The sequence below is a fragment of the Chionomys nivalis genome, chromosome 4, assembly GCF_950005125.1.
Source record: "Chionomys nivalis chromosome 4, mChiNiv1.1, whole genome shotgun sequence".
Taxonomy (NCBI): Eukaryota; Metazoa; Chordata; class Mammalia; order Rodentia; family Cricetidae; genus Chionomys; species Chionomys nivalis.
In genome coordinates, this window is record NC_080089.1 from 14073016 (window position 1) to 14092128 (window position 19113).

At 38.0% G+C, this 19113-nt stretch overlaps 1 protein-coding gene across 2 annotated transcripts; it reads left to right on the forward strand.

The window, feature by feature from the left end:
* The first annotated feature begins 24 nt into the window (after window positions 1–24).
* Window positions 25–18881, forward strand: Fam76b (family with sequence similarity 76 member B). Of its 2 annotated transcripts, none has more exons than XM_057766966.1 (10): window positions 25–310; window positions 1011–1075; window positions 1992–2046; window positions 2917–3072; window positions 4839–5038; window positions 8483–8530; window positions 8712–8792; window positions 9428–9563; window positions 12210–12311; window positions 16346–18881. In XM_057766966.1, exons 1-10 carry the CDS (start codon window positions 224–226, stop codon window positions 16433–16435), a joined length of 1020 nt encoding a protein of 339 aa, XP_057622949.1. In that variant the 5' UTR covers window positions 25–223; the 3' UTR covers window positions 16436–18881. The 2 variants fall into 2 exon arrangements, with proteins under 2 accessions (XP_057622949.1, XP_057622951.1); XM_057766968.1 differs by having other exon boundaries at window positions 9431–9563.
* Window positions 18882–19113: the final 232 nt, after the last annotated feature.

A 19113-nucleotide genomic window follows, 5' to 3' on the forward strand; every position in this document is an offset into this window, starting at 1 on the left:
CAGCCTAGCGCCCGGTTCGTCTCCCTCCGCCGCGTTCCGGGCCTAAGCGGGAGCGGCGGGGCGGGCGGCAGAGGGTGTCCCGGGACGGCGGCAGAGGCGGAGGGAGACACGGGGGCCTTGCGGGTCGCTAGGTACGGGCCGCAGCGGCAGAGGAGCCCGCGGGCGGGGCAGCCGAGTTCCCGGAGGCCCCGCCTGAGCGCGCGCGGAGGAGCCCAAAAGCAGGATGGCGGCGTCGGCCCTGTATGCCTGCACCAAGTGCACGCAGCGCTACCCCTTCGAGGAGCTGTCGCAAGGCCAACAGCTCTGCAAGGTCGGTGGACACCGGGCGCTCGGCGCACCGATCCGCTCCGGGTCCCGGGCATCAGGTGGGCGAGACCGGGGTGACTGCGTCCCGCCTGCTCGAATGCTGGGGCCGGCTCCGCCGCGCTCGGCGGTCTCGGGTGGGGCTGAGCCTGGCGGCCACCAGCCCACGGCGTCGCAGAGACCCGATGCAGACTCTGATCTCACCCCAGCCTTGTCAGGGGCTGCCCTCTCCTTCCACTGGGAGGCAGGGCGCCGTGTTTGCACTTTCTTGTTAGGAACCCGAACCCGAAGCTGCAGAGCTGATGGCATCCTGCTTCCTGTCCCGGACAGTGAAGCGACTGGTTTGGGAACAGGGTGCTCTGATTTGGAGCTCCTCCCATCCTATAAAATATAAAAGCTGGGATGCTGTCTGTGAGCCACCGTACAAAATAGATGTACAAAGTAACACATGTAACCGCCCCTGGAAGTCAGTCCTGACAGCTTCCTTAATTTATGTGTTCCATATCCCACCACATCCAATATAGATAAAAATATCTATGGCCTCCCCATGGAATTATACTGTGTCTAGCCACTGATGGGATAAGTCACTCAGTTGTTTATGTTGCCAGCCAGGTTTAACTGACATTTCAGACACTTGACTGGGTTGAGTAATTACCAGAAAAGTGAGATTGGATCTATAAATACTGACTAATGTATTCTTGTTACAGGAATGTCGGATTGCACACCCTATTGTAAAATGTACTTACTGCAGATCAGAATTTCAGCAGGAGAGGTTTGTATACTGAACACGTTTTCACTATTAAAAATTCCTGTAAGGAATGTCTGGGGATTGTCATATTTGTGTTAAAAGTGTTTTGAAAAAACTACTTATGCTTCTGGAATTTAAAATTAAGAACTTTTATACATGGTATGAGAGAACACATTAACTAAAAAGTCCTGGTCTTTATTTTAGAATTAGGGTTTAATTTGAACATGAGAAAATAGTGGATAATTGATGAATGGAAAATGTACACTTTGCCAACAATCAAAATATAAACAATTACTTTAAAACGATTTTTTAATGGAAAAATGCTAAGGAACCAAAGGAAAGAGCTATAGTGTTACCAGCTGCCTTCCAAGACTGAAATCACTGACTTTTCAGTGTTACTGGCAAAGATGTTTTTAACAGAAAATCCTTTTAGAGGACACACACGTAAGTAGCTCAAGAGAACAAATCATCTTCTTCCTGAATGTGTGGACTTGACAGAGGAGAAGAGCTGACTGAGGAGTGAGATGGGCCTGCTGCATGGGACTGCGTGTTTAGGGATTGGTAAGAGAAGTTTAGAAGCAGAGGAACACAGTAGGGCTTTTGCCTTGTTTTCTTTACAAAAATTACAGAGTAAGTTGGTTGCCTATAAGCACAGTGTTTAGAGGTGGAGGCAGGAGAATTACCATTTAGAAACCAACCTTGACACACATATCCTAAGACCTTGAGACCCTTGTCTCTAATAAGTTAATATGGAAAGTTTGTCTTTAAGAGAAATAACTTTACAATCATCCTAAAATTAATAGCATGGTTTAAGAAGCTACTGTTGTGAATTAGAGTAAGTAATCTACCGCTCTTTTGACTCGTCCGTTCATTACAGATTAGCATGTGTTACCTCCGTAGGGTGATATGTGTAATCACCTGGATATAATTTCCTTTTCAGCAAAACTAACACAATTTGTAAGAAGTGTGCTCAAAATGTCAAGCAGTTTGGAACGGTAAGTATGTTTTTCATTTCTTGACATTGTTGTTGCCAGTTTTGGTTCATAAAACAGCCCAGTTTTATCTCAGCATAGGGAATAGTCTTGGAAGAAAAGCTCCATAGACTTGATGGGAAAATGAAAGCATTTCAAAACAAGTGCATGCTTTATATGTTATGGAGGGAAGATACAATTACAGCAAATTCCTTAATGTGGCGAACCTATTTGTTTACAGTGTTAATGTAATCATACTTTCCCCCAATTTCTGGAACTTTTTTTGTGGCCATTCAGAACTAATGACAGTATCCCGTTACAAATTGGCCACATATGTGTTGTAGATGTTAACCATGCTATATAGGTCAAGTGCTGCTGACCTTAAGCTTCCATACTGTCCTGAATCTCAAAGAAGGCAAACACGTTTATTGTTACTTAAACTGAATATGCTTATGCTAGTTTTTTATATTGTCATTTACTGTGACAACTACTTATGTTCGATGAAATTCTTTTTAGTTAAGTAAATGATCTAACAGTTAAGTCAACTAATTCACTACAGGTTCATTTCCTCAGATTATAGGTTCTTGAGACTTTTCTGTGAATAATTGTTTAACCTCATAAGCACATTTTGTATTATGTAAATGCTATGTAAGTCCTGAGTGTGTTTCTCACAATGGCCAGATTTCTGAGTGTGCCTAGTTGAACTTCATAACTGTCATGGTAAAGTTTAGTTGAATGAATAGACCCATATTTGACTTTGAACATGTACTTGGCAGAAACAAATGATTTTAGCTTAATTTTTTTCATTAACTCCCTAAATTTTTACCAACGCTGATTGTGTCTTACACAACAAAGTTTTAAATAGCTCAGTTAAACTATGTGTTTATTTTCCAGCCCAAACCTTGTCAATACTGTAACATAATCGCAGCATTTATTGGTACCAAGTGTCAGCGCTGCACCAATTCGGAAAAGAAGTATGGACCGCCCCAGACCTGTGAACAGTGCAAACAGCAGTGTGCTTTCGATCGGAAGGAGGAAGGAAGAAGAAAGGTATGTTTTAGTCATGCTGTGACATCTTCTAGAAATCAAATACCGAACAGCATGGCGATTACTCTAAGTATACCTCTCAGACATTCGTTTCTGACACCTGGAAGCAGGAGTGGAGGAGCAGCATAGCTGTGGACCGTGTGATCACGTTGGTAGTTAGGGTGACTGCTTTAAAAATGAGTCGTGCTTGATATGCTGGAGGGCCGTTTAAAACACGGAATTCCAGAGCAGCCGTGACAGTACAGTACAGCTGTCGAGGTTTTCATTTTGTGATAGCTGTTGTGCACTGTTATCCCCACTTCAGTTTGCAGTAAGTCCTTTCACTGTAGTTACGTAGACTTGTTGATGTGACGAGAACACCCACCGACATTAGCACATCAAATTCGAAGTTAGCATTCTGCCTTTTGTTTAGGCTCATGTTTGTTTCTCTCTGCCTACAGTGACTTAATTATTAGGTGTACATGGGCCATTCTGCTGCTTAGCATTCACACAGGCCTCCTGTTGTCTGTCAGTTTCAGTGGCTTTGGAGGATGACTGTCTCTTTGAGGGGCTTACCCAGATACCCTAGTTGTAGGACATGTCCCTCCAGCCTTTTCTGTATGAAATGAAAGAAGGCAGAAACTCTTATCTTAATTGTCCATGGAAGTCACTCTCTCTCCCCTGGACTCACGTGGTTGATCTCGTTATTTGCAGTTGTTTGGGTCCATGAAGTGGCCAGAAACATCAGTGGCTGGCGGGCTGTGACTTGTAAAGGGAATGCAGGGTTAAGTTCCTGCCTGCCCATAACCACACATGCTTGTGTCTGCTCAAGACAGCTCATATGTAAATGTAATTGAACCCAAGGCCCGGAGCAGTGATAATAGCTGAACAAAATGTAACCACATGTTTTTTTGTAAGATTCATCACAGCCTTTGAAACAATTTTTAAAACTAAAAATGACAGTAGTAAATGATCTGTGGAAAGAACAGTGTTTGCGGTATGATAAGGGAAGCGTGGAAGAGTATCGCTACCGTGTTCTGCTTTAGTTGGGGCTGTGATGTCTGTTCGCAGGAGTTTTCCACTGCTCTAGCTATGTGAATGGCTGTAAATAGGATTTTAGACTTAGCAATCAATAGGCAAATCTACAGAAAAACAAACTGAATATGATGAGTATTGATTATAGGTGATATTTTACCATTGTGAGAAGTACTCTGTCATTTTGGTAATTACACTGAGACTAAAACATTCAGGCTAGATTTCTTAAAAACAATTAGCCATTTGTACTTCTTCTTAAAAACATTTTTAGGCTTATTTATATATATTAGTGTTTTGCCTGCATGTGTGACTACCATGTGTCTGCCTGGTGCCTATAGAATGCATTGGAACTGAAGTTCGAGGTTGTGAATCACATGTGTGTGTTGAGAACTGAACCTGGGTCCTCAGTAAGAGCAAAAAGAGTTCTTAACTCCTAAGCCATTTCTTTAGCCCCTGTTGGAGTTATATTCTAGAAATAAATAAAGTTACTGTCTCAGAATTAAAGGACTGTAGCAGTGCCAGAGGTCTATAAGTCAGTTGTCCCAGCCAGTCTAATATTCTCTTGCAATATTATCTCAAGTGTCGGATGTCTTAATTTTTTTTAAAAAAATCTACATGTTGCATTCATACTCTGCATTTTTATAAAACTCACATGCTGTGGCCCAGGTGGTGTGAAGGGTGATTGCAAGTTGAGTGTGCTGGACTCATTCTTGGGTTAGTTTACAGTGCGCTTAATGCAGATACTTTCTTTAAAGGTCGATGGGAAGTTACTGTGCTGGCTCTGTACCTTATCATACAAGAGAGTTTTGCAGAAGACAAAAGAACAAAGGAAGAGTTTGGGGTCTTCACATTCCAATTCTTCATCTTCGTCTCTCACTGAGAAAGACCAGCACCATTCGAAACACCACCACCACCACCATCACCACCACCATCGCCACAGCAGTGGCCACCACAAGTAAGCACTTTGGAATCCTTTGTCAAAACCCTTCCTGGCATTGCTAATGGTCTTTGCACACCACCTGGGCCACATCATGGGAGTAGTGGTAAGGTACTAGGGTAGTTTGTGTTGCACCTGGTGAGCGCCTTCGTATCTGGTTGTACTGTGAAAATTTTCCACACAATATATTCAGTGTTATGAAAATAGTAAAGAATTCATCTATAAAATTATCATGTATGATATCAAAATATGTCAGCATTATTTGGCATTTCAATTATGCTAATTAACAAAAGCTTTAATTTTAAATGAGATTTTAGGGTTTTATGTTTGTATGTTTCATTTATTTTTTTAATCTTATGAGTGTGCATACCACCACAAGTTTAGAGATTAGAGGATGATGTTGTAGAGTCCCATCTTACGTGGCTTCCAGAGATGAAGCTTAGGTCGAAGGTTTCATAGCAAACCCTTGATCCTGCTAAGCTAACTTGTTGTCCCAGGACCCAAAGTTAATTTCACTTGCCATTCTTTTATCTTACTAAAATCATATTTAAAACAGCGAGGAAGAAAAACACCTTTAGTTCTTTCAGAGAGCGGATTGTGGAATCCCTTGTTTCTCTTATACTCTTTTTTTTTTTTTTTTTTCTTTTGTAGTAGGGATTGAATCTAGGTCCTATGTGCTTAAGCACAGGTTCTACCATTGGGCTACATGCCCAGCCCTTATAGAAGCATTGTTAATCTTGGCTATTTCAAAACGTACTAGATAGTATTTTTAACTATGGATACTGTGTTTTTGATTTTTGTTGGTAGTTGGGGTTTTTTAAAACATAGGTGTAGTTGTAATGCTGGTCAAATCAAACATCTTAATTTTGAAAGTGATTTCAGGCGAGGAGAAATTATGTAGTAGTAAGATCTTAACTGTGTGTACTCTTTAGAGGGTCTGTTGAGATGTAATTTTAGATTTTGTAGGAAAAAAAAATCAGCATTTAAACAAATATGTAAATGCAAATTGTAAATAAGGACATGATGTATACCCATTTTTCAGAAGAATTTGTTTTTTCTCCAAATTTTACTATGTATCTTTAAAATTTCATATAGTTATTTAAAATAAGATTTTATATGTAGGAAACAAATGGCTGCCACATTTTGCAACACAAAAGTTTTAGCTTAACTGCCAGCAAACACCTCTTAGATTGTGAGGAGTCATTGGGGCCTTGGCATTTATTATTATGTTGTCATATTTCCTGGGCTGACAAAGGTAAACTGCAAGACAGTGACATGTGGTTCAGTAGTATCTGAATAACCCAAGGAGCAAGTGAATAGAAGCCTTGATTCTGTTTCTTGCTTCAAGAAGAATGACAACTATGTACCATAAGTCTTAATCCTCAGACCCTAGAATATCTTCTTCCCTGGCTGTCTTTCCAGGATTAATTTTCCTAGCGTGATGGCAAAGACCAAGATGGGGAATTAGGTGACAGCCATCTTTCTAGCCGGGCGATGGTGGTGCACGCCTTTAATCCCAGCACTCGGGAGGCAGAGGCAGGTGGATCTCTGTGAGTTCGAGACCAGCCTGATCTACAGAGCTAGTTCCAGGACAGGCTCCAAAGCCACAGAGAAACCCTGTCTCGAAAAACAAAAAAACAACAACAACAACAAAAAAGATAACTTTCTAATGGGAAGTGGGGAAAGACAGTGCTAATTTTCCATTTTTTTTCTCCTTTGGAGGGGTGGATGCATTAATTCCTTGTTATTCATGGGAGATCCTTTCTAAGTCCTTTGGATACCAAAATTCAAAGTGCTCCAGTCTCCATGACGTGGTCTAGTGTTTGCATGACCTATACCTTCTTGAGCACTGTAACTCATCTGTATTAGCAATACCTCACACAGTGGATATGTTCATACCTCAGTGTCCATTATGTTATTTATGCAGAAAAGGCAAAATGGTCTGTATTGTTCAGTGCAGACAACCACTATAGGCTGACCTACATTTTCTCTGCAGTTAGTTGAATCCTCACATGCAGAACCTGGCAATACATAGGGCTGATGGTACAGTTTTTTTTTTATCTGATGACTGATATGGATAGGCAAGCCGGTGTGTTGGGTTCTGAGGACCACGGATGATATGGTGATTGATGGTGAGAGTTCATTATAACAGGGCATAGCACTAAAGTCAGTTTGGATCCAGGAATGACAACCCTCAGATTACTAAGATGGAGATTCCAGGAGTTTCTGACAGATCATCAATGTGCTGTTGGTACTTAATGAGTAATTACATGATTTAGGAAGGCTTACATGTAATGAGGTTTGTTTTAAACATACTTACATACAGAAGAAGTCCTCCTTAGAACTGCAGCTGCCAGGTAAAGTGTCCAGCTTTACAGGGTCACAGCTCCTGTCTCCCCACTTCTTCATTTACAGCTCAGCCTGAACAATATGATTTGATTTTCAAGGCTTTTAATTTGTTTGTTTTGGTCTTCTGGGTACATTTTAATCCCTTATTTTACTTTGCTTAAAAGCATAACTGAGCAGGCCATGGTGGCACAGGACTTTAATCCCAGCACTCAGGAGACAGAGGCAGGTGGATGTCTGTGAGTTTGAGGCCATCCTGGTCTACAGAATGAGATCCAGGACAACCAGGAAAACCAAAAATTTTCCTGGTCTCAAAAATTCAAAACAAAGCAAAATAAGACTGAAAATGATCTTATATGAGTATATATATTATACATGTTAGTACTGCATTAGGTGGTCTTAGTCATATAAACACTTGTAGCCATAAACAGTGAATTATACCTGTGTCACAGATGTGTGATGTGGGATTTTAAATAGCTTTAATAAATCATTATACTACCTTTATGTAATAAATTATTACTATATAAAGGTCACACAACCTAGATCATGTGCATTTCTTAAGTTGTATTAATATGGTTTCTTGTTCATAGGTAATGTAGTGAAATTAATTTTATGGCAAAATGGGAAGGAAGTCATAGCATTTTTAAGTGAAATCGGTTGTTTTAATGAAATTTTCCAGTATGTTCAGTGTGACTTTTGTATTCCGTACAGACCAAGGAGATACTACAGATTTTAGAGAGGCTGCTTAGGGAAACCAAGCATAAATGAAAGAAATAAGCCATTTCCTGGTCCAGCTTGAGTTATGCTAAGGAGTTTATCTGCATTTGGAATAACCAGATAGATGCAGGCTTCTGTATGGAATGACTAGGGCAGTGGACATTGTCATTCCTTGATTCTTAAATGATCCGGCCTACCACTGTACGTGTCTCTAAAAGATTTAAGCTGGCTAGTAATCATTGCTCTAGAGTTTATCCTCTTAGAATGTGATTCGTTCCGTGTGTTAGATTATCTAGCTTCTGTGAACAAAAGATGATAACACAGTTTGATTCTGTGGGGAAAGATGTTAAATGTATCTGTGTTAAATAAATGTTATCATATTACTTGCATGTTTTTCAGAATCAGCAGTCTAAGTCCTGAGCAGGAGCAAGGAATGTGGAAACAGAGGTATGTATGCTGGTGTGTGCTGTGTGTTTGCAGTGCACTTAATGTAAATCAGCCTTTCTAATGTGGTTATTTAGATCAGCAAAACTAGTGATGTTCAGTACTATTTCAGAGGAGGAGTATCTTGTCACTTAATGCTTCTGTCTGTCTTATCCTAATCATGTCTGCTAATGTTTGCTTTCAGCCATAAATCTTCTGCAGCAATTCAGAATGAAACTCCAAAGAAAAAGCCCAAGTTGGAATCTAAGCCATCTAATGGAGATAGGTAAAAATGAATTCTTTAGTACTATGAAAATTAAACTTAATTGAATAGTTCTAGTTCATTATGAATTATTACTACATATTTTATCTGAGAATAGAAACATGGGTCTCACACACCAACTTCTTTATGTCACATGACCAGTTAAGAAGATTTTAATTTTGGCAATAAGAAAGTGGCACTGAACTATGTTGTTATAACTGGGGAATAAATTTGGGTTTGAGAAAAGAACAAATCTGAGAATAGAACATTATAGTAATTGTTCTTCAAGGAAAAGAAACACAAATCTGTGGTATTTTTAAATTGACCTGCTTAGAAATGTTTTGATTTAAAATATGAGTATGACTTTGTTTTTAGTTCATTAGCCAAAGTTTGCTGATGTTACTGTACAAATTGGCTGCCTATTGCTTTACACTAGAAGTATTGACCCCCTAAAAGCTAATACTGAATTATATTTCTGCAGGTGTATGTAATGTGTGCCATTAGTAAGGTAATTTGCCAGTTGCATCCATTTCTGTCAGGTACATATTTTTTTGCATTAGCCTTAAGGATGTTTGTGGAATTGTCTAATTTATGCAATTTGAACATCTGCAGGTTTTCCTTCTACTTTATGTAACTCTGTTTTAATTTTTTCTTTTTAGTAGCTCTATAAATCAGTCAGCAGATAGTGGGGGAACAGACAATTTTGTCCTTATAAGTCAACTGAAAGAAGAAGTGATGTCACTTAAGCGTCTCTTACAGCAAAGAGACCAGACCATTTTAGAGAAAGATAAAAAGGTAAGAATATATATAGCTCAGTGAAGCCTGGTAAGATTTGCATTTTGGCTTTTATTTAGCCCTTGCAAAATTTCTTTAACTGTTTGATAATGTTTGTAATGCATGACTCTTACAGAACTACAGAAGCCCAAATTGGGTCTGAAACATCTAATGAAGATAAGCTTAAAAAATGGTGTATTGTAGTAATTTTTGAGCATTTGTTTTCAGTTAGCATATAAATTTAAAATGAGATATATGGAATATATATAATAAATGGAGTATATAAATTACTGTAGTTTCAGAGGTAATTGAAAACAGTCTTTGATTGATATATATATGTCATGTCTCTGTCACGCTATCAGCTGGTGAGAAGTAATATTCTAACTCCTGTGGTAGTGATTAGCAATAAGTGTTTAAGAGAGCGTTTTGTAAGAAGGAGGAGGTGTACTTACTGGTTGTATGGTATTTAGCCACATTCAGGATGAAATCCCAATCCTGGCCATTTCTATGTGGCCTTAAGTAAAACAAGCTCACTAGTTGCGGTCTTGGTTTTCCATTTCATAAATGTGTGCTGTGCTGACCGTGTGAAGAACTTCCTGTTGCCCTGGGCAGCATGCTGACGCTGCTGTGTGTCACATTGGAAGGGACCTGACTGTGTACTTGGGTCTCAGACAAACATCCACTGGGAAAACAATGAAATAATTTGAGTGACTCCTAAAAATCATTAGTTGTATTTTGAATAGACAAAAGAAATGAGCACAAAGGAGACTAGAATCTTTAAATGGCACTGGCCATCAGACAAAAGGAGGTCAAATTTAAGCAGTCCCAGTAGGGTGTAAATAGTGCTCGAGTCCATATCCAGCCGCGCCAGGGCTGCCGTTCCCACACTAGACGGCTGGTGCTCGTCGTTTTATCTCTGTTTACTTCTTAGCTTTTGAAAGAGAGTGCCACTGTGTACCTTCTGTAACTCGGCACCACCTGCCTTTTCATTTAAGTGCTGAGATTAAAGACAGCCCAGCCTCTTTATTTTAGTATGTACCACAGTTTGAGTAAATTCAGTGTGTGAAAATTGGCATTGGTGTGTGATGTAAAGTTGGACAGTTGTAGCTGTCTATTTTAGGGTTCCTTATGCATGGCAGAAGTTTTAAATTAACTTGCTTTTATGGAAATGCGTACACAGAGCTTTCATTTATCACACAAAGCCAGCTATGTCTGCATTAACGTTGAACAAAAGTTGAATAACATGCCAGTTTTACTGCAAACCAGCAGTAGCAGATTGTAGAGCAGTGGCCCTCGCCCTTCCCAGTGCTGCAGCCCTGTGTGTGACACAGCAGCCCTAGGACCCAGCTCCTTCCGCGGTGTGGCCATAGAATTATCTTCAGTGATGGTTTGCAACTGCAGTTTTGTCACTCCTGTGAATTGTAGTGCAAATATCTGTGTTTTCCAGTGGTCTTAGGTGACCCACCAAGGGGTTGAGAACCTCCATTGTAGACTCTTTGGTCCTTTATCCCTAGACTGTTGTGTTTAGGTAGTTTGTTGGCGTTTCCTGCTTTACTGTTTGCTTTAAAAATCAAAAACCTAGCAAGTTTATAATTAGGGTTGTAAGGAAAATAATTATGTATCTAAAATTAACTGCATACTTGACGTTTTTCTTTATAATTCTAAAGGGATCAAGTTAGTTTCCTGTCCCTGTTTGAACTCTTGAGTGACTTTTAAAACCAGGCACTGTACTAGGTCAGAAAGAGTCACAGGCAGATAAATCAATGGTGTCTTTACTTTCTAGCGTTGACAGTCTGGAAACAGATCACAGTTCAGCAACTAGAAAAATTACCAAAGTTGGTAGTATAAGAATTGATTGGCGTTTGACAGCAGAAGTTTGTTTACAATGTACAGTATTGGCCCAGGAGAGGGACTAAAGCCCTTTGTTTGGAAGGATGAGTATAAAACTCAATTTTTCTTTCAGCTTTTGCATCTTTTCATATACTAGGTACTTGGTAATCAGTACAAACTTTGAAAGGTTACATAACAACAGAACCCTGAAGCTGTGTCTGTATTCTGTTAATAGCAGTGTAGGTTGTAAATTTAAATCATAAGATACTACATTTTTGTTTGTGTTCATATTTATGAAAGCATTGTCCCGTGGTCTCTATACCACTGAATTTTCTCTTAATACTTAACTAATTTGGTTCAGATTTTACAGTAATTGCTTTTCCACATGTCAGTGATTGTATTTCTGTGCTGATAGGTGAATGTAGTGTAATGGCTTCATGTCCATAAAACTGGGTGCGAATGAACAGTTACAAGCACTGTTGCCTTTGTTTGATGACTGTTGTGTACATTTGCACATCATTGAAAAATGATTTTAACTGGAACCTGTATTTGGTTGACACACTCTCCAGGATACAAACTATTAAGCTTTTCTTTGGCATGCTCGTTGTGAAAGTGTGACCAGTTAATCCCAAAGCAGCTTCTCCAAGATGATCCTACCATTAAAATCCTGACAGTAGTGGAAAACTGCTGTCTGTGTCATAGAAGATGCAGTTGCCACCACATTTCCACCAGCATCACAAGTGTGCACCTGTATTGACTATTTAAGTGATATGTTTATGAAGGGATAGATACATGTAGACATGAGTGGCTTTTTTTTTTTTTTTTTTTTTTTTTCAGTTAACGGAGCTGAAGGCAGACTTTCAGTACCAAGAGTCAAATTTGAGAACTAAGATGAACAGTATGGAAAAAGCTCACAAAGAAACTGTGGAACAACTTCAGGTAAATGGTGTTATTTATGTGACATTTTGTATTGGGCTGGAGATTTAAATCTGTATTGTAGTATTTCTTGACTTAGGTAAGTTGGTATTATTACCCCTATTTTCTGCATTTCCAGTTTTAATTCTGACTTTATAAAGTTTTGAAAAGGTGACTCACTGCTAATCTTAAAACAGCGTTTACATTAAGTGGGCTTCCTGGAAAACAGTGAAGACCGTTCGCTTGACTGTTTAGCTAAGGTGAAAATATGGTCTTTACTCATTCTTCCCATTTCCTTTTGGATACCGGAAGGGAGGTAGATAAAGAAAACCACTTCTCAAAGACCATGATTGAAGGGCCTTTATGTTGTGTGCAGGTGCCGCAAATCAAGAGCCCTTAACTGTGGACTGTCTGAAAGTGTTACAGTTTATTAGGTTCACTATTACAGAATAACTGAAGCTGAGTCTCCACCCTCACAAAGAGGGTGGACAGCGAGCATCAGCACAGAAAGGGTTATTCCCTTATTAAAACTTGTTTGTCTGTTTTACACATTTGCTATGAAACTACACTACCTTTATTTCGTGTTCTGTAGTTTATAGATTGTCACATTCATAGAGTTCATCTCTGAGTACCAGGCTCAGGGTTTTATTAGTTTATTTATGCTACTCTAGGATCAAACTCTGGTTCTCACACATGCTAGGCAAATGCTCTCTGCCCCTGAGTTTAACTCCTAGGTTAAGCAGCTTTGAATCTTAAGCATACAGATGACGTCATATTCAGACTTGATACTTGAAGGGAGGGTATAGCTTTGAAAAGAGTGTGTGAATATTGCTTTATTGGTATGTTTTATTTTCTGCTGAATTTTTTTCCCGCAACACCTATGAATATTTTCTGTTCCTGTTGTAGTTTGCTATGCTTCATAATTGAATAGTATTTACATATTTCCTGAAGTCCAGATATATATTCCCTGCTCATTAACCTCTTTTTACTAGTGGCGGGAATCTGAAAGGAATCCTCTGTAGCACCAGAGGTATGGTGAATATGTTCAGGGAACTTGTTCTTGGCTGGTGATTTGTGGAAATGTATTTACCTTCCCTCAGAGATGGCCTCTTGTTCATTAGTTAACTAATTTTACTCACCAACCATTATGCTGTTTTATATTATTCTTATTAAGCTATGTTGAATGTTTACCTGGGCTATAATCAACCTCCTGTAACATAAGTACTGAAGTAAATACTTCCAAGTTATAGAATAACATGATAAGTACTTCCTAGGTTTGATTTAACCTGGTATGTACTTTCCACTGCTCCAAAGAACAATTCCTTTTGTTATAATCAGTTGTAAGAGAAACATTTTTGCTTTAGCCTGGTTGGTGTCTTCAGCTTACTTCCTCTTAGTTGAATTTTCCTACGTTGCCACTATGGCAGACACACAGAAGGAAGGCTGTGTATGTGTGAGTGTGTGTGTGTTTATAGTCAGTGTGTTTTGTATATGCTGTTGATATATGCTCCTTACAAGAGCTGACTTATGAACTGCCCCGATCTTACTGGTGAAACTGATTATGTAATTAGTGAGATGTAGAATACATACATTGTGTGCCTTAGGTTTACCCGTACGTTCCCCTGTTCTGCATCAGCTCACAATTCAGGTTACTCCTCCTTAGCAGTTGCTTATCCAGACAGTGAGTTTCTGCCAGAGACACTCTTCACAGCTAAGTATAGTCCCCACCCACTTGTTTTAGTAGCATTTACTGAGGTGAGTATACCTAGATTGATGATTTTCTCATTTTGTTTTGCTTTTGAGGTAGTACTTCGCTGTATAGCCCAGTTGGCCTCAAACTCAAAATCTTCTTTCAACCTCTAAGTACTTGGACTTGTCCCTTTACTCCTCTGTTTTCTTAATCTTTTATGATATACAGAAGTTAATGATTAACAAAGCTTATCTTGCACTAATACCTCTTTAAATATTTTAAACTATCAAACCTAGGAACACAGACTGAAATTTATACCTCAAATGGTGTACAATCCTCCTAAGTACCAAATAATGCCAAATAAAAATTCTCTTTTTTAGTAAGACAGGCTAAAAGGGGAGGGCAGTTGCCTGTGAATGTTTTTATGCCCAGGCCACTGCACTGTGGCTGTGTGATTAGTTCTTTGAGCTCCTTGAGGCTCTTGTTGTGGATAAGGTGTCCTCCAGTTAAGTGTGGGTAAGTAGTTAGGCAGGGTCTATGTAGTTATTCATTGAACGCTCTTCCTTTATTTAGGCTGACATTTTTAAATGTTTCTGACTTAAATATTAAAATAATTTCATTGACTTCCATAGGGTATAAAGTCAGTATTAGAATAAAATCTCACTGTATATTTAAATACTGCACTGCAGTTTACATTGCAAATGTTTAAAATAAGACTGATTAAGTTTTAACAACCAATGCACCATTTTTCTTAAAGCCTTTGTCTTATATAATTTATCAACAAATTACTAATGTCATTGGGAGACTAAATCTATAATACATATTGAAAAACAGCTGCAAAAGTATTAAAGAGAAAAACTGCTTTCAAGGTCTATTTTTTTAGTTCTACGTTTTAGTCTAAGATTGAAAAATGTAAGTTCAGTTTTTCTTGATTGAAAGTGGAGTTTCAGTTTTTGGTAAGCCAGTGTAGATACTTGTCGGTAACTATCTCTGCAGACCTGGCGAGTGCCTTCCTATTGGTATGCACTATGAAATTTATTTCTTGGTTTTTTCCTCTTCTTAGCTGGTGGGTCGTTGGTTAAATAATCCATAGCTGCACTGTTACTGTTTACATCTGGCTAGCTTTGACTGGGGTTTGTCAGGAGTAACAGTTTAAGCTTATGAGTAGTGCAGACATCTCTGTGTAATTTATTTTAGGATTGCCTTGTTTTTTGAGTAGTGCCCAAGTGCCATACTGTTTCTTTTGGTTCGGAAACTTCAGAACTGCCTTGATAATTTGTAAACTGTCTGTTTACTCAAGGAACTTCCATTATCTGACTGAAGAATGAGAAAGACTCAGTGAAGGTCCTACTGTAAATCCCCACAAGCACCACTGGTACCAAACAGGACCCTACAGGCAGTGTTCCTGTCTGATGACCAGGCATTGTATAGTCAGCTGAAAATTCAGATTATTGGTAAAGTGAATTTTTTTTATTTTTTTATTTTTTTTTTGGTTTTTGGTTTTTCAAGATAGGGTTTCTCTGTGGTTTTGGAGCCTGTCCTGGAACTAGCTCTGTAGACCAGGCTGGCCTCAAACTCACAGAGATCCACCTGCCTCTGCCTCCCAAGTGCTGGATTAAAAAGGCATGCGCCACCACTGCCCTGAGAAATTTTGAGTCTTTGACCAGAAAAAAAAAGAAGAGTTTTTTCTTATGAAATTATACTAGTACTGTTAGGAATTTGCTTAGATGATACTAAAGTCATCATCACATGAAAGGACCATCGAGCTGGTAAGAAATGGTAACAAATAGCATCTTACTGCTAAGTCTTACAACCAGAGTTTGATTTCTAGGTCCCACATGGTGGGAACAGGGAATGAACCCCCCACAATCTTATAGTGTGTGTACACAAATAAGTAAGAATTGTTTTTTCTAAGAAGGGCCTTTGGCAAAGTGATAGAATGAGTTTTATAAATCATTTTCTGCATATCAGTAAACAGCAAATGGAAGACTTCATTCAGCTCGCTGGAAAATTCTCCAGCATAAACATTCGATTCATTCTTTGATGCTCTCAGGTGTAGAATAACACGAATTTAAATAGCTTTCATGTCTTTAAAAAACCAAACCTTTTTTCTTATTTTAAATTTGAATCTTGTAGGAAGAGAGGCTCTTGCCATTTCTGGACAAATTTTATTAACATTTGCCAAGAGCTGATAAACCAGTTTAGAATTTTCTTTCTGCTTATCTAACCTTAAAAAGATTAAATATATGGACCTCTTAGTGTTTCATTGACAAAATTTTTATACAAATGAAAAATAGTATGAAGTAGTAGTTTTCAGCATAACTTAATAGTTCAAACGTTTTAAACCTTGAATTTTTGTCTCTCACAGGCCAAAAACAGAGAACTACTCAAACAGGTTGCAGCCTTGTCAAAGGGTAAAAAGTTTGACAAGAGTGGAAGCGTGCTAACATCTCCTTGAGAAGGTCCCTTGTGTAGCGTTTCTGCTTGACAGTGTATATTTGAGGGGTCCTGTGAACCCTTATGTTCTGTGCAGTGGAAAATATTTTGACATGCCAAGTAAATTGGTGTGTTTCCTATTCACTTTTATAACTGACACAGCATTTTTTAAGTTGTAAACATGCAGATAAAACTTCAGCTGGTTTGGAGTGACTTCTTAATTCTTTGATACCTAGAACTTTTTTCTAGCAATAGTATTAAAGGTTGTGCAGTGCACGTGTGTGCGCTATATAAAATGCAACATGCAATAATGGAGTGGTTAGAACAGCAGCAGGGTTTTGTGTTTTGCTTTTGTTTAACACTATGCTGATTTCAGATAAATAGTTTTCAATTTAGAAATGCAAAACTTTTAAACAAGGAAAATGGTGAACACTGGTTTTTTGGGAATTGTATTTTTACTTCGCATCAACATAAATTTAGAGAATCATGGTGCTTTTATTAAAAGAGCTTCAGAGTATATGTAAATATGTTTTTAAAAGTTACATCACTAACATTAGTTTAGTAATCTAACATTTCATTGCTGTTATAGGATTGATGTTTACTGTACAGCATCCAAGATAAAATGTGTTTTTGTTTTGTAAAAACTGTAGATTTTTACTTACAAGTGCCTTTTGCCACTAATGTTTTTATTTATAGGAATGCTGAACTTTTGTACATATGGTTTGTTTAAACATGTTAATACGTGTTTGTATATAAGTGCATATGTACAGAACCCAATTTCAAAAAGAAATCAATTGTCAAGACTTCATATTAAGAATTAACTAATAATGCATATAGACTTAAGTGATTTTGTGCTTTGTTTCTGTATCATAAGGGAAGCTATTGGTCATTGAGTTCATTTAATTATGTTGAAATACTTTCCTAAGGATTTAATTTTAACTCCGCTTTGATGGAGTGATTTTATTTTTATGTTGTGTGGCTTCACGTTTATATTTTGTGAGTTACATGTTTTACTTTATTTTTATATGAAATTTCTTTAAAATTTATAATGTTTCTATAATGGTCCATATATCTGCTTTTTTTTATAATGTGTTGCTAAGTTAATATTTATGTACACCATACATTTATTTTGTAAATTTAATACAAATCTGGAAAATTAAATAACTTTTTATAATCAAATCCGTGCTTAGGTCTGAATAATAATTGAAATCTGTAAGATTCAGACACTATTTATAAGTAATTTGTCTCAAAGTATAAAATTGTCTATAAAGGAGTACAATAGTATGGAATAGATTCTGTGAAATTGCAAATTAGCTTCTGAACTCCAGTGGTTTTAAGCCAGTAACCGAAATTGATTATTTTAGTTCTGGTTTCGAGATGAATTTTAAAACTAAAGGCATTGCTAGAAACCACATATGGCTTCTTTTTCTTAGAAATATACAGTTAAACTTCTTTGAATCAGTTCTGAAGGTTTTGTTTTTAGATAAAAGTTTATAATGGTCTTCATATCAAAGATTGATGTTCTTAAAGCATACGTAATTATAACAGTTCTTTTTAAATTATTCAAGTTTTAGTAAACTTCCCACAGTTGTTTACTACAGGTGAAGGCAAATCTACCAATTTGCAAACACATAGTTTTCAAGTAACAGTAAGATTGAATGGGTCAGGTTTGGAAAAAGCAAGGCAGTCTGTTGTTATGAGACCCTCACAAATAATGTTAATTTATTATACTCTTCTCAACCATAGGAGATAATGCCTTAATGTGGATGCTATGTTTGGAGGATTTCCTGCATTCAGAAAGTAGTCATTACTTTGCTTTAAATTTTGTAATTATTTGTATCACAGTTTCCTGGCCATTTTTCAATCCACAGTAGTCATAATTCTAAATGAACTATAGTAGTTCTGGTACTTTATTGGAGACAATAGAAACGGAATCCTCCCGTCCTTCTTTAACTAACATGGAAATTGAGAATCAGCTTAAAATAGTGAAGCTTTGTAAAGTGCAAGGCCGAAACCTAAATTTAGGAACTTCAGGCTGTTCAGTTCTAATTAGACAAACTCTTTACTTCCATGACCTTATTTTATAACTTTTCTTTTTGCAATTGTATAAATTAGTAATTGAGTCCCAGTCCCAGATATGTAGTGTGTTGACCAAATGAGTTGATACCCTTTAAATGTGGACCTGTCCAGAGATACTATGGTGTGCTGTATTGTGCTTTTAGCCTGTTTGCTGCAGTTAGCATAGCCCAGTGAGGGCCATTTGAGCTCCAATTATCATGTATTAATAGCCTGTGAATATTAAGGTCATCTTTAGAGTGTATTGGTCTAAATATGCATTTTACAATGAACCTGTTAATGCTGGTCACATGTATAAATTAATGAAATACTGTACCTGTACACATCTGACTGTTGACATTTTGTACTTTTTTTCTAAACCCAACTATTTCACAATAAAAAGTATGCCAAAAGTTTTGTGTTAATTCTACTAGGACAGATTACTCTAACTTGGGTGGAAATACACACAAAATAAATCCTGAGGACCACAAATCCAAAATTGACCTCAGTCTGAAATCAAGGTGTTGGCAGGGTGGTCCTGGATATGGCGGGGGCCTTGTCGGTCCCTCTCTCATCCCACGCTGAGAGCCCCTTCCATTCACTGGGTGCTCGCCTTCCACCTCCATAGCCCAAAGTCACCTCCTG